General features: G+C 35.3%; 3 protein-coding genes and 1 pseudogene across 12 annotated transcripts; 3 read left to right on the plus strand and 1 right to left on the minus strand.

Moving 5' to 3' along the window:
- The first annotated feature begins 772 nt into the window (after positions 1 to 772).
- LOC111275082 (protein STRUBBELIG-RECEPTOR FAMILY 3-like) lies at positions 773 to 11266 on the plus strand. 2 transcript variants are annotated; one of them, XM_022860208.2, is made up of 16 exons: positions 773 to 1116; positions 1637 to 1766; positions 1857 to 1928; positions 2342 to 2407; positions 2539 to 2610; positions 2707 to 2778; positions 2853 to 2924; positions 3041 to 3106; positions 3227 to 3292; positions 3394 to 3758; positions 3855 to 4276; positions 4508 to 4779; positions 5037 to 5175; positions 10120 to 10256; positions 10360 to 10516; positions 10860 to 11266. In XM_022860208.2, the coding sequence occupies exons 1-16, from the start codon at positions 1026 to 1028 to the stop codon at positions 10920 to 10922; spliced, it is 2262 nt and encodes a 753-aa protein (XP_022715943.2). In that variant the 5' UTR covers positions 773 to 1025; the 3' UTR covers positions 10923 to 11266. The 2 variants fall into 2 exon arrangements, with proteins under 2 accessions (XP_022715943.2, XP_022715944.2); XM_022860209.2 differs by having other exon boundaries at positions 1116 to 1231.
- Positions 6044 to 7880, minus strand: LOC149511337 (uncharacterized; annotated as a pseudogene).
- Positions 11267 to 13633: 2367 nt separating the features above from the next.
- LOC111275081 (Transducin/WD40 repeat-like superfamily protein) lies at positions 13634 to 21495 on the plus strand. 9 transcript variants are annotated; one of them, XR_016333984.1, is made up of 19 exons: positions 13634 to 13977; positions 14447 to 14577; positions 14752 to 14869; positions 15152 to 15378; positions 15466 to 15568; positions 15933 to 16003; positions 16524 to 16598; positions 16682 to 16825; positions 16968 to 17130; positions 17351 to 17875; positions 18046 to 18102; positions 18182 to 18318; positions 18482 to 19168; positions 19524 to 19623; positions 19695 to 19807; positions 20067 to 20183; positions 20264 to 20332; positions 20539 to 20863; positions 21122 to 21495. XR_016333984.1 is itself a non-coding variant. In XM_089755083.1 (19 exons), the coding sequence occupies exons 3-19, from the start codon at positions 14437 to 14439 to the stop codon at positions 20594 to 20596; spliced, it is 2880 nt and encodes a 959-aa protein (XP_089611209.1). In that variant the 5' UTR covers positions 13929 to 14073; positions 14176 to 14235; positions 14386 to 14436; the 3' UTR covers positions 20597 to 21079. The 9 variants fall into 9 exon arrangements, 3 of the variants coding, with proteins under 3 accessions (XP_089611210.1, XP_022715938.1, XP_089611209.1); XR_016333981.1 differs by having other exon boundaries at positions 19524 to 19598; XR_016333982.1 differs by having other exon boundaries at positions 13929 to 14235; positions 14386 to 14577; positions 19524 to 19598.
- An 800-nt stretch (positions 21496 to 22295) lies between these two features.
- LOC111275083 (uncharacterized) lies at positions 22296 to 26312 on the plus strand. Its single transcript, XM_022860213.2, has 5 exons — positions 22296 to 23049; positions 24035 to 24084; positions 24180 to 24257; positions 24805 to 25417; positions 25570 to 26312. Exons 1-5 carry the CDS (start codon positions 22912 to 22914, stop codon positions 26101 to 26103), a joined length of 1413 nt encoding a protein of 470 aa, XP_022715948.1. The 5' UTR covers positions 22296 to 22911; the 3' UTR covers positions 26104 to 26312.
- Positions 26313 to 27000: the final 688 nt, after the last annotated feature.

Raw genomic sequence — 27000 nt, forward strand, 5'->3', positions numbered from 1 at the left:
AAGAAGATAGGATTATTTATTACTGTATATAGTAATATATCATAATAAGGACTTGAATAAAAGAAAGTAATGACCCAAAAAAAAGTAATGAAAGGGAGCGTCATAGAAGGCGTAATGGGTGCAAATTATGTCCATTGTGGCAATCACATCATTGATAAAATGAATGAACGAATAAATTATTTTGGTCCCTAATTTCAAATGTTAATAGCAAAATTCACGTGGAATCCAAGCAAAACTATTTTAGTAGACATTTTATTTTTGATAAAAGTTAATGAGAAAAGAAAATTTTATATATAATTAATTTGAAATAATCCTCATTTTAAATATATTAAATTTTCAATTTTAATAATGAAGATTCCATTCTTAATAGATTTAAATAAAATAAACCTATAATTAACCTTTTACAAGATAAGATAAAACGATGGAAAGCTTTGCTTAAACATTCGTAATTTTGTAGGTGGACGGCTTGGATTAAAATGATATTTTTTTTTAGTATTTTTACCACTTATTTCTTTTAATGTAAAAAAATTTATATTTTTATCCAAAAATTAGTAAAATCTTTTCTTTTTTTTTTTTACTAAAAAAGTACTTAAAAACATTCTCGATATTTAAAAAGATAAAGTCGACACACAGGTTAGCGTGCCGTTGGTTGGTAATGGTTACTTTGAAGACAGAGATAGAGACAGAAGTGAGTGGGGTCGTTTCAGTTTGACACAAACAGAACCTCGAGAAAAAGCCAATACTAGGAAAAAACAAACTCTTTTTCTTCTCTGCCCTCACTCCTTTCTGTAGCTTACTCTCTTTGCTTTGCCACTAACTTTAGCTCTCTCCACCTAGAAGACCTTCATAGCTTATCTTTTTTCTAATAAAATAAATTTGGTCCATTTAATTTCTTTTCTTTTTTTAGAAAAAAACCCAGAAATTCAAATTTCTCTTTACATACATTGCTCGTTCTTTTTGTTGTTTGTTTGCTGGGAAAGGGAGAGAAGGTTGTGGTTTTTAAAAGGTATTTGTTAAGCAAGCAAATGGGTTTTGAGAGTTTGGGGATGGTATGTGTTGGGTTTTTGCTGGTTTTGACTGTGCCGTTTACTGGTGGAATTACTGACCCTCGTGATGGTAAACTGTCTTAGCTTAGTTTGCTTCGCTTTTTGGCAATATTTTTATTCTTAAACGATGATGCTGTGTTTGGTGTTGGGGAAAGTTCGAGGAAAGGGAAGGAAAATGCAAGAAAGTGAAGTCCATTAACTTGCATTTTGCTTTGTTAGCTTCGTTTCTTATAGAAAATCAAAATAAATGTGGTAGCTGGTGCTTCTAAAAATATGTTCATTAATGTTCAAAATTCTTTTTCGTTTACTCTCATTTTGGGTTAGATATATGCATTTTTTGAGCTGTTTCAACTTTCAAGTTCTGATAGAATTGCTGAGCCTAGATGATAGTATTTTCAAGTTTGAGCTTCTATTTACTATATTTATCCAGGCTACAGTCATTGGGTTCAAGCAAATGTCATTGGAGAATAGTTTTATTTCATTTTAAACATGTCCAAAATTTTAATTTAAATGTTGAAACTTGGAAGTTTCTCAAAGCAATTCATAGGAAGCCTGTAATAATTGTTTCTTTGTTTTCTGTTTGTCTCTAGTTTCAGCAATGAATAGCTTATATACTTCTCTGGGTTCCCCACCACTTCTTGGGTGGATTCCTGTTGGAGGAGATCCGTGTGGGGAAGAATGGCAGGGCGTTTCATGTGTTTTCTCGAATATTACAGAACTGTACGTGGATTTTTCTTCCCTTTTCCTTAATTTTCCTTATCCTCATCAATAAATTTTGTATCAATGTTTGTTGAGTTTATTGGTGTTCAGACGACTTAATGGCTTGAATCTGGGAGGAGTTTTGGATGAAGGCGTTGGAAGCTTCGAATCAATAATAGTAATGTAAGCATTTTTCTTTTTTAGTATATAATTTCTAGGTGATGTGCATATTAGCATTGATGACTAAGGTCCGGTCATATTCCCAACCATTTTAATCTCTCATAGATGCTGATGCTTCAAAACCAGCTATACTTGTTTCTTTCTCGAATCACTTGTGAATGTTGATGATATCCACTGAGCAAATGCATTTTCCCAAATGTTTCGTTTTGGCTGATTTTGAGCTTTGTGCTTCTTGGGCAATCAAAAAGTTGTCCAAATGGTTGAATCATAGGCAGATGAATGTATGTAATGGAAAGCAGGTTGAGTAGGAAACATCAAGTTTCAGTTTTCAAATATCGTATATTGTTTCATTCATTCTGGAATTATACCTTTTCTTTGTAGAGCCTTATGCTGCTTTTTGCTGTTTTACGAAGCAGGGATCTAAGTCACAATCAGATTGGAGGGAGTATTCCATCCGCCTTACCTCTTACCATCAGAAATTTGTATGTTTTGACTCCAATCTTTATATTTATCTGTAGAGCATACTTCATAAGCTAATATAAGCAAATAGTATGTTTTTTTCCTTTATTAAGCTTATCCATGATTGAATCAGCTTTGTTTTTCTTTTCTTTAGTTATCTTTCAGGTAATCAGTTCAATGGGAGCATCCCTGCTACTTTGTCTGCCTTAACTCAACTAACATATTTGTAAGTTTGAGTCAAACTTGCTTATCCTGAAATCATACTCTCAAGCTGTAATAATTTTCTCATTATCATTCAATATTCTATCTTTATTGTCTTCAGGTTTTTGGATGATAACCATTTAAGTGATTCAATTCCAGATTCCTTTCAACAGCTTAAGGGTTTGGTCAATTTGTAAGCTCGTTAATTATATAGCTTCTATTCTGTTTAGTTTTCTAGGTTTAGTTCTGACAATATGTATTATTCAGGGATCTATCAAGAAATAATTTGACTGGTCAGTTGCCTCCATCATTTGGGAACTTGTCATCTCTTACAACATTGTGAGTAATAATCTCATTGAAAGATGAGATCATTAGATTCATTTACACGAAAACTTTTCATGAATTGCATATATGCTTCTTAACATCAAGGATTATATATACTTTTTCTGCTGCAGGCACTTGCAGAACAATAAACTTTCTGGGATCCTTGATGTCGTACAGGATCTTCCCCTTTCAGATTTGTACTCTTTTTCCTCTGAAGTTTCTCCATTCAATTTTGTTTTACAAATTGATCACCTAATGATCTAGCATTAACCTGAAAGTTGCTAAGCATTACAAATTGTTACTTTCTTCTTGTGTAGGAATGTAGAGAATAACATACTTTCTGGCCCTATACCTGCGAAGTTGCTGAATATTCGAAATTTCAGGTGAATTCTCAGATTTTCTTTTGACATTTTCAAGATCTTGCATACTTCTGTTTTAAGTATATATGTGTGTGTTCTAATGATGTGTGACATCTTCTCTGCAGGAAAGATGGAAATCCCTTTAATACTACGATTCTTCCTTCACCACCACCAGCACTCCCTGCATATATAGCCTGGGCTCCATCTCCTTTAGAAGGATCTATGGTACCAGCTGGTGGACCTTCTAGCCTAGAATTTCCTCAGTGGGCAAAGTCAAGAAAGTTTTGGACGAATAAGATAGTTATTGGGATTGCTGTTGCAGGACTTATAGCACTTGTTGTTTTAGGAGTGTTGCTGCTTTTAGTGTGGAGATGCTGTAAAAGAAACAAAAGTTCTGACAGGCATGGTGTGAATGCATATAAGGGCTCTAGTGAGAAGCTCAGCCGAATTAATAAATCATCATCTCAACCAACTTATCAAATGGAGAAAGGTAACTTAATAATAGTCTATCCTTGTGGCCGGTCTTGTAAAATTCTCCACTTTCCTTCTAGACCCTTATCTAATTGGAAGGCACTATGTTCAACAGTTGCTAAAGAGGCAGCTATGAAGCCAGTGGATGGATGTGGAAAAGAAAGTGGAGGAATAGGAATAAGTTCAAAGTTACAAGAAGAACAGTTTCTTGATGAAACTACGATGCCTGCAAGTTCAAGGGCCAAGAAAAATCATGCAATAAACATCAGAGGTGTGGATGTGAAGTCCATGTCCTTGCGGCCTCCACTACCTCCTCCTTTATTTCCCTCTGTGGAGGAGGTCAATATAAGCCCAATCATTCTAGCAGAAGTAAATGGAGGTGGTCGCTCTTCTAGAGGTCAGGACTCATGTTCTTTGACCGTGAGTGCCTTCACCATTGCATCACTTCAGCAGTATACAAACAGCTTTGCAGAGGAAAATTTTATTGGAGAAGGCATGCTTGGTGGTGTGTACATGGCTGAGTTTCCAGATGGAAAGGTAAGATGATTTGAATGTAGGAGTACAATGTGATAGCAAAATTGAGTGTGTTTCTAGCTTAGGCCCCCTTCTTCTGGCATTTTTTGCCTGTAGGTACAAGTCCTTTATGTTACTTTCGTTGTTATTCCAGTTTTGTTAGAGAGAGACAAAAAATACTGTTGGCAGCTTTATTTTCCTTCCTCCCAACCTCTATTTGCTGTATGTTTGACATTCTTATCTATCCTTTTGTAGCTACTTGCCATCAAGAAACTGGATACTAGAGCTTCCAGGTGGAAGAATGATGCTGAATTTCTTGAATTAGTGTGTACTATCTCTAAACTTAGGCATCCGAACATTTTGGAGCTTGTGGGTTACTGTAATGAGCATGGGCAACGGTTACTTGTGTATGAATATTGCAAAAATGGGACACTGTATGATGCATTGCATGTTAATGATGGGATCCATAAGAAACTTTCATGGAATGCACGTGTCCGAGTGGCGCTAGGAGTTGCAAGAGCCATACAGTAAGTAAACGTATTGACAATACAAGGGCCCTTTATTTATGTAACCAAGGAAATTTGATGTGCTATCATGGGAGGAAAATCCTTTAGTTTGGATATTTGAGCAGGTTGTATCATCTTTTATATGATTTGTAGATGAAATCCTAAAAAGCCCATAATTCCTTGCTTGTGGCTTATATGTATGTCTTTAGTCTCTTAAGTTTTTAAGCCACCAATCAATCAAAAACTGAGTTTTTTTTTTTTTGGTTGTTGGTGGTAAGGTATCTGCATGAAGCCTGTCAGCCACCAATCGTGCACAAGAATATAAAGTCTGTGAATATTCTCCTTGATGACAAGCTTGCAGTTCGTGTCTCAGAATGTGGTTTGGCTCCTTTGTTCTCATCTGGCTCTGCAAGTGAGGTAATTTTGGATGCAAATCTGTGTATAGATGTGATATTTGATTCCTGCTTATTTGAGGTTCTACAAATACATTAGTTACTAACAATACAAAATGTTAGTTGGTGACTTCAGACCTTTTTTTATTTTGAATTATACTCTTTAGCTGTTTGCAGTGGACATTGATGGACTACAATTGAACAGTGAGAAAGCTTAAACCAATATGTAGCAGAAAAGTTAACAAACCATGAGATTCAAGGGATGTGTGACACTATAAAGGAATATCAGTTGGGAGATGAACGTGTAAAATTTAGAGTCTCAAAATGAAGGCATGAAGGATCCTTTTTTTTTTTTTTTGGGATAAGTAGCATTTTCATTATCCAAGAAGCAGGAACCCTACTACAGTGTTACAAGAAGCAGTAAACCTCCTACCAAGTTACAGATCAAACATATCTCTACTTAGCTTCCATCTCTTACAGAATTCTTGATTTATATTATCAAAAGCAATACTTTTTAAGTCCTACTAAGCGTAGCCTGAGCATATCTCTTATCTGTTACAGTATCATCTCCCCTGTTGTTTTCTCTTACTTGTAGTTCCTCCTATTCCGTTCTGCTCATATCCAATATATAATGCCCCCCATGCCAGCCAAAGGATTACAGAAATTAGTGCCTTCCCTTTGAGCCTAGTTACAGCCCAATGCATCTCATTGTCCCATCCAGCAACTGCTCTGTGCAGGTTACATTGATACAATACTTGCCTCCAAACCTTCATTTAAAAATTGCAGCTGAAAAACATATGATCCCTTGTTTCTTTCTCCTTCCTACATAGTACACAAACCTCATCTGTCTGGATCCCCCACTTCACTATCCTATCCGTAGTTGGAAGCCTATTTTGCATGGCCATCCAAGCAATTATAGCATGTTTTGGGATTTGTGGCTTGCACCAGACCAGCCAATGCCAATTGACTTTCATTTGCCTTGACCTTATTTCCTCCCATACATTGGCAGCTGAGTAAGTAGGCCCTTTGCTGCACTATTCCACCCCATTCGCTATTTGTACCAGAAATCTGGATGCAGTACTTCTCATCTGTGTTAGTTTTTTCACGCTCCAATTGCAGTTTTGTGTGATATGCACCTCCCACATACTTTTCCCTTTAAGCACATAGCTTTTTATCCATGCCATCCACAATGAACCAGATTGAGTTAAGATGGACCACAGAAGCCACAATATACAAGCCTTGTTCCATGATTTTGTGTGCTTCAGCCCCAACCTCCCCTCTGATTTAGGCTTACAAACTGCCTGCCAGCTCACCCGAGATCCTTTGGCCGCACTCGCTTGGCTCTTCCAAAAAAAAAACTGAGCGTAACTGGTTACTTTGTCTAATAACTTTCTTGGGAGAACAAAGTGCTTGCACCAATAGTTGTGAATATGACATTGTATTAGTTGCAGTCTGCCTGCATATGACAGATGTCTGGCTGCCCAACTATGAATTCTTTCAGTTATTTTCTCAATTAGAGGAGTGCAATTAGTCATAGAAAGTCTGCCTGTTATCAATGGCACACCAAGATATCCACAGGAAGATTTCCCAACTTAAAGCCTGATGCTTGTAGAATATCTTCTAGCTCCTACTGTGGCACCCCAGTGCAATAAACTTCACTCTTTGCACAGTTTAATTGAAGCCCTGATAAAGTGTAAAACATTTGCAAAATGTCTTGGATACCTATTACTGAGTCCAGCTTCCCTTTGGTGAATATAAGTAGGTCATGAGCAAAACACAAATGTGTCAATTGGACCCTCTTGCACTTTGAATGATAGGAGAAAATACCATGAGAGACTGCAATGTTTAATAGTCTGCGTAAGACATTCATAGCAATGACAAACAGGTATGGTGACATGGTCCCCCTGTCTCACTCCCCTATCTCCTTTAAAGTATCCCACCAAGCCTCCATTGATTGATATAGAGAAAATTGGTGATGTGAGACAGCTCTTAATCCAGCCAACATACCTCTCTAGAAACTTCATTGCCTCGAGCTGTGATTAAAAATTCCCAGTTTAAGGAGTCAAAGGCTTTTCTTAAGTCTACTTTGATGGCACATCTTGAGGACAAGGCTGCTCTACTATAACCTTTAACCAGTTCCTGTGTCATTAGCACATTATCATTGATGCTTCTTCTATTGATAAATGCACTCTGATTGGTGCTAATTAGAAATGGCAGATACTGTTGCATCCTGGTAACTAGTATTCTAGTGATGCATTTGTAGATAACTGAACAACAAGAGATTAGTCTGTAATCTGATATAGCTTGACATTTTGGCACAAGTTCTATTATAGTTGAGTTAAATGCAGGGAGCAAGTCTAGGCTCTTAAAGAAGTATAGGACTGCTGCAATGACATCTTCTCCCACAACACTCCAGGCTGCTTTGAAAAAAAGGGCATTAAATCCATCTGGGCCTTGTGCTTTGTCACTATACTGAGAATATGTGGCTGCTTTGATCTCCTCTCTTGTAACATCCTGAGATAAAACTACCTCTGCTTCTCAGTCAAGGACGTTTGGAGGATATTTTCAAGTAGCCCCTTTGAACAGCCTTCAACATTAGTATCAACTGTTCCCAATAGTTGCTTAAAAAACCCCACAGCCTCCTCTGATATTTTGGAAAATGTATCCAACATTTTTCCCCTCCTTATCATATAGCACCTTGATAGTGCCTCTTTTTTGCTTGGCTGTCATTGTTTTATGAAAGAAGTTTGTGTTCTAATCTCCCTTTTGTATCCATTTGATCTTGGACTTTTGTCTCCATAAGCTTTCCTCAACGTTTAACAACTCATTGAGCTCCAGCACAAGCCTTTTTTCCTTTTCAGTATCAGTAGGGGATGTTTCAAGCCTGCAATCTGTGCCGCTGCCAACTCTTCTCTCTTCTCCTTGACTTTCTCCATGAGAAATTGAACTTCTTCAGTACTAGCTTTAACCTCTTGAGTTTCTTGTGCAATATAGCCATAGGCTTCCTAGTAGTTGGTATCTTCCATGATTCCTCCACCAGCTTCATAAATTCAGGATGCTTGGCCCAGAAATTAAAGAATTTAAATGGCCTTGGCAAGATTGCCTTGGCACATTTAACTTGATCAAAGCTCGACAGTGGTCCAAGACTTCAGGATGTAGAAATTTTATTGTAGAATTTGGTATCTGAGTCAGCCACATGTCATTGATTAGCATTCCTATAGAGTGTGTGATTACTTCAAGTATATAGTGGCCCTAAGTAGGGGTGATCCATAACAGCTAACTTTTGTAAACATTCCTAGAAATCTCTTGTACTTGATTGTGAAATCTGGGAGCCATCATAGTCAGAATTCTCACCAGGATGAGCTACAACATTAAAATCCCCAACTAATATCCGTGGCCAATTATTAAATGTATTCTTAAGTGAGATTGGATGTTTCCATAGCCTCCTCCTTTCACCCTCACTATTGTATCCATCGATGGCAGTAAAGTAAATCTTTTGTGCACCATATAAAATGCTACAAGTAATGCTTTGATCATTATTAGCTACTAGTTCCACATGCAATTCAGATTTCCACAGCAGCCATATTCGACCATTGTAGGCAGCTGAGTAATTGTTATACATTGACCATCCAGCAAAATGCTTATTCGCATCATATTTTGCTGTTTTATTCTAGTTTCCAGTAAACATGCTACTTCTGCTTGCAATCTTCTAATCCTACCTACTACTTCTTTTTGTTTCAGAGGGTCATTAAGCCCTCTGACATTCCAGCTAAGCATGTTCAGGAAGCTGTGGGATTACCTCTTGAGGCAGAGTATTCTGCCCTGACTTGCTTATTCTTCCCTTTGTCAATAGGGCCTTTTTTCTTTCTCTTCAACTGCTTCATTAAGTCTGCAACTCCAACAGCAGCTACTCCTGCTTTCCTTGGCGAGCTAATTGCAAGCTCCTCTACCTTCCTCTCCTGCGCAGCACTCACTTCTGTTTCTGCCAGTACCACTTCATCCCTCCTATTATCCTCTTCCACTGTTTCCAAAATGAAAAATCTATTTGCTCAGCCAGACTTTGTAGCCTTAATCTGCTCAACCCTTGCTTCTGCCCTTTCAGAGAGAGTCACTTGTCCTTTCTCCCTTACTTCCTTTGCCAATCTTTCCCCCTCTTTTACTTCCTTGGCCATGACCTTCCCAGGTTCCACATTTGATTTCTTTGGCTGCCACACCTTTGTTGCTGCAGCCTCTGGTTTGTTTGCACAAGCTCTATCTATGCCCAAATATTTGCAATGCTGGCACCTAGGTGGCATCCATAACATCAATAAAACTAGGTATCTCGACAGTGGCACCTACCTCCACACAATTTTTGCATAAGCTAATATTTCACAATTAGCTGTAATCTTATCCATATACAATGGAACCCCAAGTGCACTGGCAATGTAGCTCAGCCCATTTTTGTGTACAATTCCAAAGGCACATTATTCAAATGTATCCACACAGGTAACTTGTTCATCTGAAACTCTAAAATTTTCATCCCTGGCTCCCATTTTCGAACTATGATTGGCTTATTGCTGTGCCATGGCCCCAATTCCAGCACTCTGTCTTGATCTTGTTCAGAGGAAAATTGTAGGATGAACAAATTATTTCCGGCAGGTTTGATCGGTACAGCATGAGGGATCCTTATCTCTATTTGAGAGGGCAGGAATTGCTTTCCCTACTATTGCTTATTTTTGCTGATCTTCTTTTGTATCTTGGCAGTTATCTAAAATTTTCCTGCCTCATTTATTTTGCCTCTAAGCTGGTCAATTCAAAATACTAATACACTCAATTCAACACAAATATGCTAACATAAGAATACGGGATTAAACTCATTAAAGCACATGACAGAGTCCAAGAAGAACATTGTTAACATGTGCATACTGTAGGTGTTTGTGTATTAATTATCTTACAGAATTGTGGCTGATATTGGTGCATGTATTCTCAGTTTTCTGGAAGCCTCTTCGTATCCTATGGTTATGCGGCACCAGAAATTGAGTTTGGAAGTTACACTTGTCAGAGTGATGTCTATAGCCTAGGAGTTGTAATGTTAGAACTTCTCACAGGGCGAGAACCCTTTGACAGGTTAGGCAAATCTCACATCCATATTAAAATTTGCATGTAGATAATTTGTCAATCATTTGAATCCTTTTACCTTGCACTAAGCTTATACTAAAAAAATGTCTAGGTCACGGCCTCTGGGGGAGCAATTTCTTGTTAGATGGGCGATTCCGCAGCTTCATGATATTGATGCATTAACTAGGATGGTTGATATCACTCTTAACGGAGCGTATCCGGTGAAGTCATTGTCACGCTTTGCTGATATAATATCTAGATGTGTACAGGTGAACTTCTTTATCCCTTGTTTTCATGTTTTTACTTGTGTGGTATGCTTTATGTGAGAATGAAGTTTTGCAATGACTTTGGTTGGAGCATTACGGTCGAGTAACATTCCTGGGATTTCATATAATCTATTAATGACTTTGTCTAAAGATTGAATGAAATATACTCTATTGTTGAAATGGAATTAAATTATAATTTAATTAAATCTAAAAATAGGAATAGGATAAGCAAAGTCCACAAAAAGCATGTTTCCGCATTTCTTCCATCTCAGGTTATCTAATGTTTGTCTTCCTAGTACTTCCGTATTTAGAGCTACAGGGCACCTAATATTTAATCTTCTTGCAGTGGGAGCCTGGATTCAGGCCTCCAATATCTGAAATTGTCCAGGATCTTTTGCGCATGATTTAGAGCTGAATCTTAAACAATTGGCTGTATAATTAATGTCTCACAAAAGGAAAATGAAGCAGAAGAGATGTCAGCTTGAGAAGAATGAGTGATTGCAAGATTAAGAAGTTGAATCCGATGAAACTTTCCTGGAAGGGTGCTTATTGCTTGAAGCGGCAGCCTAATTGTGTTAGAAAATCCCAATGGCGATCTAATAGCAAATTTGTTGCAGCCTCACCCATTTTGTTTCTTCTTTTTATTGGGGAGGTGCTAATATTATTGTTCATTAATTTACTATTATCTCTGCCAAAACTGTTTTCCAGTGTGGTCTGGTCATTTGAAATCTAACTAGATTATATTAACATTAATAGCCGTGTTCCCTCTATTTAACTTTTAATTACATTTACTGAAATCATTTTAAAAAAATTTTCTTTTCGACAGATTGTTCATTGGCCCTTCCATGGAAAAAAAAGATATGAAAATAACAAAAATATGGAAAGTTGAAGACGTAGATTCTTGGGTTTGATGGGTGTCTAAGATGTAAGCGTTAAGTCTTTCTAGTTTTGATCCAGACGAGGATGGGAGAGGCGATTTAAACAATAAGCAAGCATGTGAACCCACATGGATAACATGTAGACAACTGCAAAAAACACCAAAATCCAAGCAATAAATAAAAGGAAAATACCATACTTCTCCAGTTCTTTAGATTTCACAAAATTGAACCATGATTCCTGGTATAAATACAGGGGAGTTTGGTGCTACTAAACTCCAAATCACCATAGATTGGTGGAACAAGACAATCAGATTCACAGTAATCAGTTAGTAGGTGACAGATGACTTAAGACCAACATTTTTTTTTTTAATCCAGATTTATAGGTAAAAACTAATCTGATATTGCATTCAAATTGATTGGGACTTTCCACAGGTAGCAAATTGGTTAAATTTGAAGATGATGTTAACAACCCAAAGCCATAAAAGATAAGGACGCAATCTACTATGTTGGAAATGGGGTATCCATTTTATCCTTGGCACTGCACATTTTACTGCTGTCAGACACAGATAACCTGTCAAAAAATTGCATTTGATAACTCTTTTTCTTTGACACTTATTTTTAGAAATAATTTAGATCTTCTTTCTAGATTGGATCAGAGTTTCAACGATTTAAAAAAATTAACAATAAGAATTAAATCTAAATTTTATAAGTAAAATATTTAATCTTTATTAGCTAAATTCATTATGATTACTTACATTATCACGTGATAATAACTTATATTAATTTAAGAAAAAAAAAAAGCACAGAAAATATTAATACAAAATTTTTTAAGTGAAATTTATGAAATTTTTTATTAAAAATGAGTAATTAAAAATTAAAATCAATAAATTAAAAAATTTTATCGTAAAAATTAATTGTATAAAATTTAAAAAAATTTTAATAAAATTTGATATATTTATTAAATTAAATTTTTTAATAAAAATATTAATTAAAATTTTATTAATAAATAAATATTGATCAAATTTTAATTATAAATAAATTTTTTAATATTTTTTTTACATATTATTAATTTTTACATTAAACTAGATCAATTTATTAATTTAAATTTTTTATTAAAATTTTTATTGACTCATTTTTAATAAAAAAAATTTTAGTAATTTCACCTAAGGTAAATTTTGTCGTGATCATGATATTCGGAAGACAGCAATGTTTTGATCCTAGTGTTTTCTAGGAAAATTCCTTCCTGCCTTCATAATCCAAATTACCCCCACACAACAATTAAGTTTAGCTTTGATAAAATTGACATTTGACCTACTTTTGCATAATTTTTAGGTACAAGGTGGTTAAAACAAACCTTTTTTGATGAGTGCTATTATTTATAGTAGATTTTTTTGTATAATACCAACTGCATTAGGATCCTAAATAAATTAAATTTAATGGTTGATGTGGTCACACATAAAAACTTTATATTATATCACATACTATTGATAAATATAGATAACAATTTTTAATTCATTTGGCAACCATTTCCCTCCTATGACCCAAAAGAAGCACCCATTATGGCAACTCAACAATCTAATCATTACATTTTTCTTCTTTATTTAAATTCACTGCAAAAATCTTAGCTGTTGGGATCGATAATTACCCATGCATTCATCATCTTTGTCATTACTAATAATCATAACTTGGAAAGCACATCTTATAGCCATGAACCATGAATTTCAATGTAATAATTAAATAAGTTCAGAGAGAATATTTTTATTTGTTGTAATAAAATAATAGATAGTTTCATAAACTATGTGTTTGTGAAGTTTTCTTTTTTTAAATAACAAATTTAACTGAGCAAAATGCATTGAAAAAGAAATATCTATCAATGTGAATATGTGTTGGCCTTAAGAAATAAGAAGATAAGGCAAGTTGACAAATTCCTTCGTTTGATATTAATTTTCTTTTATTTCTCGAAAAATACAAATATAAAAAAGAAAATAAATAAAAATTCATCAAATTTAACAAATTTAATTTTCTCCACAAAAATAAAAAAAAGGAAAAAGACAAGAAAACCTAAACCACGAGAGCTAAATAGAGGATCCAACCGAACCGACGCGTCAACGGGACGAAGACAATGGATAATTAAGTAATTTAACTATTCCAACAGATAAAGACCAAGGGTATTTTGGTCAGAATAATAAACAGTAAAAAATTGTGTTCAATCATGTCTGCGAAAATCTGAATTCAACAGTTTGTAGTCTTTTCCCATCACAAGAAAAAAAAAAAAAAAGGCAATCCTTTTTTTTTTATTATTATTTTTCCTTTTTAGTTTTCGTTTGAATTTTTTTTTTTATTTATTTTTTAAGGGGGCTGTCAAGTTCTAACCGGAATTTGATTCCTAGCTTTTCTTGGTGGATTTGCATTCCAAAAAAAGTAAACTTTTTTTTTTCTTTCATGTTTTCGAATTTTTGCCTTTTTTAGCTGAATGTTGAAGAACAGTTTCGAGTGAAGTTGATTTTAATCACGGTTCAAGTTTCGATTCCGATCTCGTTTTGGATTTAATTTCGTGGAAAATGGCGAAGCGTGGATATAAGCTGCGTATCCTTGGGCTTAAATTATTGTTCTTGAATTCCTTTTGTTATTATTATTGAAATGCTTATCTTGAATTAGCCGCTGTCTCGGAAATTTATTTAAGTTCTGGAGTGAATTCTTAGCTTATTTTGCGTTTTTATTATGAATTTCAGCTCAAATTTGTTTTTCTTTTTTAAAACTTTAATTTTTTATTGATTAATTCAGGTCGCGTTTGATACTTTGGCTTTGCTAGCCAAGAAAATAGAGGAAAAGCGAAAAATTGAAGTAATAATTCTTGGTTCTAGTGAAAATTTTGAAGCTTTGATACAGATTTATTATTTAACAGATAATACTAGTCTGAGCTCAACTAATCTCAAGTTGAAGAGAAAATTCAAAAAATGTTTGCTTCATTTATCCAAATATGGAAATTTGCAGGCTTTTGGGGCTTTTTCTGGTTTTGTTTACTATAGTTGCTTCCTTGACGAAATGAATGTAGAGGAATTTGTGGCTCATACATCAAATGTGAATTGTCTAAGTATGGGAAAAAAGACGTGTAGGCTTCTTATCACAGGCGGAGATGATCATAAAGTCAATGTTTGGGCAATTGGGAAACCCACTTCTTTAATGGTAAGTTTTATGTTCTTCTCTCTTGCCAAGTTTAGCTTTCAGGTGGTATCTCTTACGAATTAATTTCTTTCGTTGCTTGAATTCACCCTTTGGATCAATAGATGCCACTAGGAATAAGGGTGATGTTGTATCTTGAATAAAAGTGTAAGGGTATCCATACGTGTTAATGTGCAGAGTCTCTGTGGTCATACTAGTCCGGTGGAATCTTTAGCCTTTGATTCAGCAGAAGTCTTGGTGCTTGCTGGAGCATCTACAGGTGTGATAAAGCTTTGGGATCTGGAAGAAACAAAGAGTAAGTCTTTCATTTTTACTATTGAAATCATGTTAAGTGCCCCATTGAAACAGCTTGTTATAATGTTCTCTATCAGTTAGATATCAGTTGATAACAGTATTGTGATAGGAGCTCGTTGGACACACAGAACTTTGTTGGATAAAGATATTCCAAAACTTCAATTCTTACTTTTGAACTTTCACCCGTTTAACAATTGGAACATGTGGATCATCAGCTTTTTACCAAATTGTAATTTGGTGATAATTAACTTGTAAAGTGCTCGATGTTGTTCTTGAAGTGTAGTGGTTCGCGGACTTACTGGACACAGATCTAATTGCACCGCCATGGAATTCCATCCATTTGGTGAGTTCTTCGCATCTGGTTCCATGGACACAAATCTAAAGATCTGGGATATCAGAAAAAAAGGATGCATTCACACATACAAGGGCCATGCTCGAGGCATTAGTACAATTAGATTCACTCCTGATGGCCGCTGGGTAGTTTCTGGTGGATTTGATAATGTTGTAAAGGTAATTAGGGATCACACCATCAATTGCATTGAATGAGTCATCAATTCTATTTATTTAAATCATTTGTATCTTATCACTGCTGCATAGGTTTGGGATCTTACTGCTGGAAAACTCTTGAATGAGTTTAAGTTTCACGAAGGACATATTCGCTCCATAGACTTCCATCCTCTTGAGTTTCTCCTGGCTACAGGTGAATCTGTGATTTCAGTAGGAGTCAATGAGTTTATAATAGTTGCATTTACTTTTTCTGTATTGCTTGTCAATGCCAGCTTGATATATTTTTTTTTTCCAGGTTAAGGTGGTGTATGTGATAGACTTCCTTGTCTGTTTGCAAAGATTTAATCATTAATTTAGGAAAATGATTTGTTAGTCCATGTCTCATGCATTTTCTTTTGTAAATATATAGAAAATTCACTGCCTTGGAAGTTGTTCCTTTTATCATATTGTATCTTGAACATGTACTCAATATTTCCGATTTGTTTTCTCTCATTATGCCTCTTGAAACCAGCATTTTCTTGGGCATAACGTAATTGATGTGTGACCAAAATTTTCAGGTTCCGCTGACAGAACAGTAAAATTCTGGGATTTAGAAACTTTTGAACTGATTGGATCGTCCAGACCTGAGGTATATAAGCTTATGTGTCTCCAAACTACAGCCATGGAAGTTTGCTCTACTGCTTCCTCTTCCCCTTCCCTGTGCTGGAGATACTCATTTTATGTAACAGCCAGTCATTTACTTTATTTATTCATTTGGAGGGAGGAATTGAAAGAAGTCATAGAATGGTTTTGACTTTTCCTTTTTCTTTTAAAAGGAAATTTTTTTTTTTTTTTTTGCTTTGCCCGACAATTAGTGCTGTGTAGAATGGCTGGAAAATTATGTTACTCTACTCTTCGCTTAACCTAGTGTTTCGATATTGAAGGCATATATAACTTAATGAAATGGTTACTTTGTCATGATCCTGCAAATTTCCTATGAAAAATTTGACACAGCTGTACATGTAGAAGTGTCCTGTTTTGGTACCCATATTTGAAAAACATATTCTCTCACTTTAAAGGAAAAGAAAATTTTAAACCAAAACTTTCATTATTGATAATAAACCTTTTTCATCATATTTCTATAAAATGTTTAAATCCCTTCATTTCAGGCTACAGGGGTTCGCTCAATCGCTTTTCATCCTGATGGGAGAACCCTGTTCTGTGGATCAGATGATGCTTTGAAGGTTTGAACCTTTCATTGTAAATCCAGTTTGATCCTATCTGAATTCAAAAGCAAACATCCGAATTTTCATTGTCGTAATTGTAGGTTTATTCATGGGAGCCAGTAGTTTGTCATGACTCTGTTGATATGGGATGGTCAACACTTGGTGACCTCTGCATCAATGAAGGCAAACTTTTGGGTTGCTCATACTATCGAAATTCTGTTGGAGTTTGGGTATCTGATGTAGCGGTATCTACAATCATCCTTTTCTTATATTGAATTCCCTTTATGTTGGATCAATTTTGTACTGTTGCTCTTTAAGTCTGAACCTGAGTGAAAACTTGTCGGTCTTAACTTTTCTTCTTAAAAGCCTTGTTTGTACATGTCTCAGCAAATTGAGCCATATGGTCAAAATGACTGCACAGAGAAGAAATTTAACCTTGACGGGAGTTATTCTTCAGAGAAAGCAGGGAGGGGCATTAGGTCAACTTTGGGATCACGGCCCCTCTCTCCTGATTATGAGACAAAACAAATAAAGAACATATATGTTGACAGTAAGTTCACTTTTCGGTTGTTTTTAATCTTTGAACTGGTTCATCTACCTTGTGTTTCTTTGTTAGCATGGTAAATATTATGTCTGTGGAGCTTGACTGCTACACTGATGACACAAATAAATGTGCTAGGTACTTAACTTTTTCAAATGTAAAAGTTTTTCCCCTTCTAATTTCTTAAGCTATATATTCTCTGACATGATATTCTCATTTCTGTGAAAAGCTGCTGGCAGTAATACTATTGCTACACAGAAAGTTGGCTCTTTGAATTCTCCAAAAGTGGTACTCCCATTGGATGCCAATGAAAAAAGTAATCTGGCAGCTGAGAAGCAGAGTCCTGGAACAGGAGTTAATGCTAAATCTAATGGACAATTGGGTAACAAGTCTTTCATCACACCTAGTGTTGTTCCACGGGACAACCATGTTGGGAAAGACTCTACCAATTCAGGAAAAGAATCTATCACCTTTTCAAGGACAAAACCAGGCATGTTGCTCAAACCAGCTCATCTTAGAAGACCATCTGTCAACAAGTTTGAGGTTGAAAAGCTGTCAGCTGCAGTTGAATCAGGAACTCTTAGCAGTATAAAAAGCGGGTTAGACAGTGCAACGGATCTGAATTCTCAAACTAGGCTTACATCAGAGAATGGAGCTAGAAAATCCTGTGAGGAAAAGGATTCAAACATTAAGAGTGTTATAGAGAAACCTGAAAAGATGTTATCACCACAGACACCCCCTAATGAAGAAACTTGTAAGTTCTATCGTACACCATGTTATCATTTTTTTTCGTAGGTCAGTAATGGTCATACATTTGTATGTTGTTATGTTTCTTTCTTGTCTTTCTTGTAATAACTTGTGTGATATTTATTTATTCTATAGTTGTTAACGATTAGTGATTAGTTTTTTCTTTATCATTTTTAGGTAATGAATATCTCAATAGCAACAAAGACACAAACTCTGTCAAATTTGTGAATGGAGGTTTGCTCTTTCTTTCCATCTAAGTCTTCTAAGGTATAAAACTGGACATTTTGATCCTTAGAAATTTCTCTCTTGGCAGTGGCTGTTGTTCCAGGAAGAACACGCACTCTGGTTGAGAGGTTTGAACAAAGAGAGAGATTAAACAGCAGTGGTGATCCAGCAACTAACACTGCACCTCATGCAGTACCTGAAACAGATAAAACACCAACCATAGTGGTAAGCTTAAGTGTCTTTTCTCCATGTTTGAAATTTCAGTTTTTGCATGATTTAGTTATTAGAAAGAAGCTGTCTAAAACCAAGTTGGACAGACTTAAATGTGCATGCACTTTCACATTTTTGTGACTGAATCAAATTTATTTCTCATGTTTTAACCTGACAGAAAGGAGAGACACAAATCTCCAAGACACAATCAGTCTCTGTCAATGATGGGTATAATGCCAGAAGTCAGAATTCTAGAACCGAACCAACTTCTCAGTGTGAGGGAAGCATTACTGGAAGTCAGATTCCTAGAAGGGAATCAACCCCAACTTCTGAAGGGATCATTACTGGAGATCAAATTTCTACAAGGGAATTAACCTTCACCCCTGATAGGATCATTACTGGAAATCAAACTTTGAGAAAGGAATCAACCTTCACCCCTGATAGGATCATTACTGGAAATCAAATTTCTAGAAGGGAATCAAGCTTTGCTTCTAGTGGCGTCATTACTGGAGATCAAATTTCTAGAAGGGAATCAACTTCTGCTTCTGATGGGATCATTACTGGAAACGTAATTACTAGAAGGGAATCAACTGCCATTTCTGATGGGATCGTTTCTAGAAATCAACTTTCTAGAAGGGAAATAACCTCTGCTAATGATAGGAGTGGACCAAGTGCTACAATTACTGAAAATCAAATTTCTAGAAGGGGATTGAGTTCTGCTAATGATGGGAATGTTACTATTACTGGAAGCCAAATTTCAAAGGGCGAATCATTCTTCGTTAATGATGGAAACTTAATTGAAAGTCTGATGCAAACGCATGACATATTCTTAAGCACTCTTCGGTCACGCTTGACAAAGTTACAGGTAAAATTTAGCTCTCTACTTGTGGATGTAATTGGTCGCATTGTAGCTGTTGCTTTTTTTTCCATTTTTTTCTGGAATTACTATAGCTTTAGGCAAAGATATATTGATACTTACATAATCAATGGAGTGCAGAATATTATACTAGAATTATGGTTCAGAACATGTCCACGTACATCTAAACATCTGTGACAGGTGGCAAACTTTTGTTCTAGTGAAAAGAAAGTTATTTAAGTTTTGTAAAAAGAACATAAGAAAAGAAATTTCCATCACTTATGCTTCAGTTTGCCTCTCAAATGATATTTTTCTTCTATTTTTTTGGTTGGATTTCTTAATTGATTTTCTGATGAACTTGTAGGTGGTGCGGCATTTTTGGGAAAAGAATGACATTAAAGGTGCAATTGGTGCCCTGCGGAAGCTGCCAGATCATTCTGTGGGTATTTATGGGAAGATTTCATGTGTGTAGTGGTAACTAGAGGCTTTGTCATGCATATCTCTCTTTGGTTAGACTGATTTACTTCTGGTGCAGGTGCAAGCAGATGTGATCAGTGTTCTCATGGAAAAAATGGAGATTCTCAACTTAGATCTGTTTTCTGGCCTGCTTCCTGTACTTATGGGCTTATTGGATAGCAAAATGGAAAGGTAATTTTCAAAACAAAGTTTTAGTTCTTGGTATCGTAAGATATGTTCTAGAGATTTACTCTATCCATTGCTTTCAAAAACAAAACGTACCATTTCTTGAAAAGTAAAATACTGAAGGTTGTATCTTTACATAAATTCCGTTTGGCCATGTGGGTGCAAATTTGATTTATGTTATGTCTCATTTTTCAACATTTAAACAATAGGCCTTTCCACCTATAATGCTCATACTGGTTTTTGTGCTTGTGATATGAATATACAGGCATGTAAATGTCTCATTGGAGATGCTCCTGAAGCTTGTAGCAGTTTTTGGTCCAATGATACGCTCAACTGTTTCAGCCCCACATGGGGTTGGTGTTGATCTTCACGCTGAGCAGAGGTCTGCCTTTCAGTATCTTAACTATTATGGGTTTGATGAAAGCCAGTATGAACTAATTGTTTTTCAAAATTTGAACACAGGCGAGAATGTTGCAATCAGTGTTTTTTGCAGCTGCAGAAGATTCAGAAACTTCTTCCACCACTTGTAAGGTGAGATGTTGTTTGAGTGATTGCAGCTGACATTGTGTAAAAAGATTTTGGAACATAATACATTTCTTAATTGCAACTGAAATTGTAATGTAACTCAATGTCTTTAAGATGGAAGTTTGCATATCAGGATGTTTATATGCTTAATTGGTTTCCTAGTTGGGTGAACAACAAGCATGATAAATTCCTTTTCCTTTATGTTACTACAGGAGAGGTGGTGTGATAGCAAGATGTGCACAGGAATTGAATCTAGTTCTTCAAGAATGATGATGAATGCTGCCATCTAAAATCATCTGCTGCTGAAGAATATAAAAAGTAGCTGGGCGGACACCGCTTAACAGAGATTCACTTGTGATAGAAGGCCATTTCGTATCTTGTATCTTGGATACACAATTTTGTCTTGCCACCTTACTGTATCTTGCTCTGCCCGCTTTTGTTGGTACTGGACTGCTTGCTTGAGTAAGTATCATCGCTTGCAACCGTTACATCTTGAAGATGGACGACGAAGCCAGCCTGTGAATCTCAATGTTTCTGGTACTCCACGAAAAATTACTTGTCATTCATTGATTTAAGTATAGTGCTGTCTGTAATGATTTTGTTCAAAAATATATGTATGCATGATTTAAGAATTGGCAGTTGCGAGGCTAGCCTCGGCAAAACCAAAGAGCCAAAAAAAAGGCAACAACTTGTCCAGTCATGGCGGTGACAAGTGGCATGATTTTTTGTCTAATTCCATATTTTTTTTCCTAATATCATCCATTACTATTAGGCATTAATTCTCTCTACGCGCAGGTTACACGTAATGAGTTCGTATGTCTTATCGATGGGTCCGCTCGCTTTGGGATAACAAACAAACATTATCAACAATTTTCCCATACATTCCATTCAGGAACATGTTCCCTTTGGCTAACCGATATGATTAAGACAGCCCACGATCCTCTAATCAGATATTTGTAGTTTGTCTGAAACAAATGCATGAAAATGTACAAAGAAAATTCATTGATCATTGGGACAGTGAAGAAAGTCAACCAAGGTGATGCCTTTGGTGCCTTTGGTACAGTCAGAACTCAAAACATCAATTTCACATTGTTTCAAAGAAGATTTCCATCAGAATTTTCTTTTTACCTAATTTAAAGTAGTATAAAAAATCCAAGTGCTTTAAAACATCTATTAAAGATAGTTATGATATTATTTTATGAATTTTTTTTTACATTTAATACATTATTTTAGAAAAAATGACATGAAATTTGATAAAATGATGGTAAAGATTAAAAAAAAAAAAACAAATTTAATCTAGGGTTTCACGTGGGAAGTTTTACTAACTTTAGATTTTGATGATATCTTTTTCATTATGTTGTAAGTGAATTAAAATCAGAAATTACAGTTACTTAACAAAGAAGAAGAAGATAACAATACAGTTACTTAACAAAGAAGAAGAAGATAACAATTTAAAAATAATTTTTAATTACAGATCCAAAAAGCATCACAATTCCTTGAAAAGAAAAAAAGCTGATATGGTATGATGGTTTAGTGCAATTTAAAGACATTCCTGTCCTTCCATACTACATATTAAGATAACTATTAAAGTAAAGCTACTTTTAAATTTCTTAGTTGTTGGTTTTTGATACAAATGTAATTTTTTAATTTTACAAATAAAATTAAAATGTGGTCACTTGTTTTATATTTTTAATTTTTTGTTTATTTTTTATTATATGGTATATATTATTTCATTAATCTTAACAGTAAATTTACTAAATACTTCATTGTTAGTGAATATAATAATTTTTTTAAAATTTTAATTAATTGAGAAAAAAGAAAAAATTTGTAATTAATATGTAAATAAATATTTTATAATCTATTTTTTTCCTTCTCCCCAATTATATTCTAAAACTATTAATAAAATTATTTTATTCACTAACTTTTACACTTACTATTTTTATAAACATGAAATTTGTACTAATTATCTAGTAATAAATCCTAATTAAGAAAGGAGTTAATTGTAATTTAAAAAAAACAGTGGATACAGACAACAATCTGCAAACAGACAAGCCAGACTCGGAAAAACAAAACCAAAATTTCCATCCCCCCTTTGTTTTTTTTTTTTTTTTTTTAAAGTCTTCTCGTTGTCCCATGTTTTTCTCACTGAAAAAATTTAGTACTACTACAACGATCATTTAAATTCTTCCCTCAAGAAAAAAAAATCCATCTTTGATAACTTTGATATCTCTTTCTCTCTCTTCAATTCTTCTACATTATCCCACAAAATCTCTTTCATTTCTCCAATGATTTCTTTTCTTTTCTTTTCTCTTTTTTTGGCTAGTTTCAGTTACCATTAAAAATTCAAAAATTTTATACCCTTTTTAAATGAATTTCAAATTTCATTAAAAAACCTAAAAAACCGCCTTTTGTTTTTGTTTCTGGGAAATTTTTTTTAGGGTGGTTTTGGTTAACGTTCGCCGGAGGTGCTAGAGGGAAGAGCTAGGTGGTGGCTTTCTTGATTTAATTTAATTTTCCGTTGGTGGGTCGTCGTCGTTGTTTTTATTGAAATAATCGTGGCCGTACACGTGGACATCGGAACGGAGATGATAACGGAGAGGTGGGGTACGTGGGAGGAGCTGTTGTTAGGAGGGGCAATTCTCCGCCACGGTACCCGAGATTGGAACCTCGTCGCTTCGGAGCTCCGAACCCGAACTGTTTCTCCTTTTGCTTTCACTCCCGAGGTTATTATCCAATTAATACTTTAATTCAATTAATGAAATCTTAATTGATTTGATCATTTTTTTAGAATTTATTTGTAATTTTTTCTTTTTTTTATTTTTAGTGTTAAAGAAATGAGAGTGTAGAGTTGGTTACATTTTATGTGGCAGACACGTCTTGACTTTGACTAACCTGATGTTCTATTTGCATGATTTCGAATCTTATTATTATACTTAATTGTTATTACTATTTTTTTTAAATGAAGATATGGCCATTGGTCAATGTCAATGATGGCTTGCTTGGCTAATGGGTAGGGGATTGTCACGTGAACGTTGGTGGCTGTAAGATCTTCACTTCTGAGTGGTCTTTTAGTCTTACTGTTTTTTAGGACACAGAGAGTTGGAAAGTGGAGATTTTAGGAAATGAGGGTGAATAGGATTCAATTAAAAGAAAATTATGGCAGCTATTTGTATCCACTAGTGTTACTTAATTAGCTTCATCTAATGCGTGACTTTGTTGGATTTATTACAAGCTACTACCTCTCAAAACCATGGAGCTTTAAGGTTTGCCTTTGCTACAAACTAGGCTTGGCCTAATGTTTGATATTTGAATCTGGTCTCGCTCTTTTACTTCATCATATATACAAAAGAAAAAAGAAACTTAAAAAGTTTTTGGGTTGAATTAGTTAAGGAATGTAGTTTGGTTCACGGGATGTTTAAATCTTGATATACTCTTTAGCCTTTATCATTTCTCCAACAATTTATAGTGAATGCGTGAAGTTGCTATGAATGATATTGCAAATGCACTGGTATGAATCAATGCTAATATAATTCAACTCTATGATTAAGGATATGTCTTTTATTGAATTAAGTTGAACTCTTCCTTGTTTGTTCGGGAAGGAGTAATAGAACAGTACTCCAGCTGTAATATAGTCTATTAAATTATTTGTCAAAATGCTTAATTTTAATTATGTAAATTTCATCTGATGAAGCTGGTATCTGAATGCAGGTTTGTAAAGCTAAGTATGAGGATTTGCAGTGCCGTTACTCAGGTTGCAAGTGAGTAATCCTGTCCAGAGTTTGTTACATATTTGCATAACAAGATTCTGAAATATGGTGCTTTATTAACATTTGTATTACATTTTCATTCTTAGAGCTTGGTTTGAGGAGTTACGTAAACAACGAATGGCAGAGCTGAGGCAAGCTTTAGAGCAATCTGAAGATTCAATTGGGTAAGTAATTTGCCTCTATTGCCAACCAATCGGTAGTTAATCAGATAGTTCAGCGCATTTATTCCTCTCAGGCTAAAGCATTATGCTAGTAGCAGTATGTCTTGTTCCTACGTTCTTCTATGTAATCTGGCAATGGATTTAACGGTTGGAGTTCCAAAATTCCAAATTCCTTAAGAAGATTCTCTGGTTTTAAACTATATACAAAGCACAGATTCTCAATTACCCTTCAATGGGTGCTTGCCAAAGTAGTAAAAGAGAAAGCTATGACTTGTTTAATAGTCCTGGAAGAGCTTTTCTGGATGGTCCTAACTTCATTAGTTTGCATAATGGTTTGAACTTTACTTAGTGAATATATACTTAAAGTGAGTTTAAGAATTTAATTGAGTTTTTAATTTCAGATGTCTCCAAGTGTAGGGACCTGCATTTTGTTTTTAACAAGGACACATGCAAACTTATGTATTTGATCTTGGTTTCTTCAGATTTTTTACATCCTAAAACTTGCATTCTTGTGTTTATATTACACCGTACTCATTATTGTCCTTCTCAGATCGCTGGAATCAAAGCTTGAAAGCTTAAAGGCTGAGAAAACAGATTATTCGAGGGTTGATTATGATTCCAGTCAGACAGAATCAGCACTACCATGTCATAAATCTGAGGGAGTTGAATTTTCCAGTAAGAACACATATAAGGATGGCCTCTCTGCTGGTAGTTTCACACAGGAAGCTGAGACAATCTGGGCACCAGATTTTCAGATTCCAGCTGCAGTGCCTACTGAGATGGATTCCAAGCCAGGAGGAGATTCACTGACCTCCGAGGGGGAGAAAATTTCAAGCATTGATAAGTTGGCATATACTTTCTCTGGAGGACAGTTGCAGAGTATAAGAAAGAGGAGGGGAAAGAGAAAGAGAAAAGATTGCAGTAAGGATGCCAAAGAAGGGAGTGTTGGAGAAAGTGTGTTTCTAGGCCCATCTGATGTTGCAAGTGCCTCACGTTGCAAAGAAACTTCAACTAGCAACTCTGCTCAGATTGCCAGATCTTCAGGTGTTGAGGATCAGTGCAGAGGTTCAGGCAAGGAAGTGACTGATGATATAATAGGAATATTCAGTTCTGTAGCAGAGAATGACTGTGCTTCTGTCTTTCGACGAAGGCTTGATAGCCAGGTAAGGACAATATTTTCAGTTTAGGTCGTTAATGATGTCAATAATTTTTTTAATCTGCTCCTCAGTGACACCAAGCATTGGCTTCCTTCAGTTGTACCAGGGCTTAATGTTGATATATGTATAATCTCAAAGATTGTTCTTTTCTCATGCAGAAAAGAGGAAGATACAAGAAAATGATCCTACGGCATATGGATTTTGACACCATAAGATCAAGAATAGCCAGTAATTCCATCATGTCTGTTAGAGAACTCTTTCGTGATATGTTATTAGTTGCCAACAATGCCTTGGTTTTTTATTCCAAGAATACACGTGAATATAAATCTGCACTACTTCTGAGACATATTGTCACTGCAACATTGCGGCAACATTTTAAGGAGTATGGAGGTAAGGTTCCTATCACCACCTTTAACTCCGGCAGACCTATGCATAAGCCTACTGCCAAGCCCCGAAGCATTCGCCATGATAATCAGAAACTGCCAGGAAACGCATCCAACAATAAGAATCCAGTAGTCGGGTATTCTCATGGGAGTAAAAAGAGAACTAATGCAGAATCTACTCCATCAGTGGAGTCCGTAGCTGTGACAAAGAAAGGTTCAGCTCCTCGGCCAAGAAAAGTGGACCAGGGACGCTCTGGTCAAAAGTCCGAAAGTCCAACAAAAGGAAGAAAGACAACTCGAGCTCGGTGATCATGTAGTATAATGTATATTGATCTTTTTGTTTTTAATTATAAAACCAGTTGTAGCTCCATGTTCTAAATGTAGGAAAATGTCTATAGTCATCCTGTGTAAAAGTTTTCTCCGTTTGGATGTACATTTGTAGAACTGCACTGTAACTTGTAACACTAACACATGAAACCAAAAAAAAAAAAAAAAAGGAAACCCTTCTTGATGTACAAGTTTTCTTCTTGTGGATGAAAAATGGCAGAACATACTAATCGCTGATTCCTAATATTCAACTATTTCTCTTTTTCCTCAGACTAATTTCCCTCCAAGTTTACAGCAATGGTTATTGTCCATGTCTAAAAAAAAGATTAAATGGCTATTGCTACCCTTGAATTGTAGGACTGCAATGTATAAGAAGATCTAGAACATTGATCCTTTTGGATTCACAAACTTGTCGGCCAGCTTCGGCTTATTCCAATGGGCCTTGGCTCACTGGGACTACCCACCCAAATGTTAGCCTGAAGTTAAATAGGTCTCTTTTGCAAATTTTTTTATGAAAGACGTAGACGTGAGAATTTTTTTTAGAAAGAATTAGAAAAGAAAAATTTACAAATATTGAAGATTAAATTTTAATTATGCGATAATTTATCTTTTAAAGAGATAAGTAAAACATTTGAATTAAATTTCAAATTCGTACTCTATTACTATCAACTTAGTGAGAACTCACCTTCTAAAGAAAAAAAAAAAAAACAAAAAGAGGGGGAATTTGTTTTCTTAATGCTACTATCACACGATTGAGGATTGTAGTCAAAAAACAATGATAAGCAGACGCACCTCAAGAAGCACTTACTACATGGGTGATGTCCACAGATCATTAGATAGCACTTAAAATTGGAGATAATGGCCACAATAATGGCCCAA

This window comes from Durio zibethinus, chromosome 26 (assembly GCF_047325235.1).
Source record: "Durio zibethinus cultivar Kanyao isolate XHJ-2024 chromosome 26, ASM4732523v1, whole genome shotgun sequence".
In the NCBI taxonomy this organism is placed as follows: domain Eukaryota; kingdom Viridiplantae; phylum Streptophyta; class Magnoliopsida; order Malvales; family Malvaceae; genus Durio; species Durio zibethinus.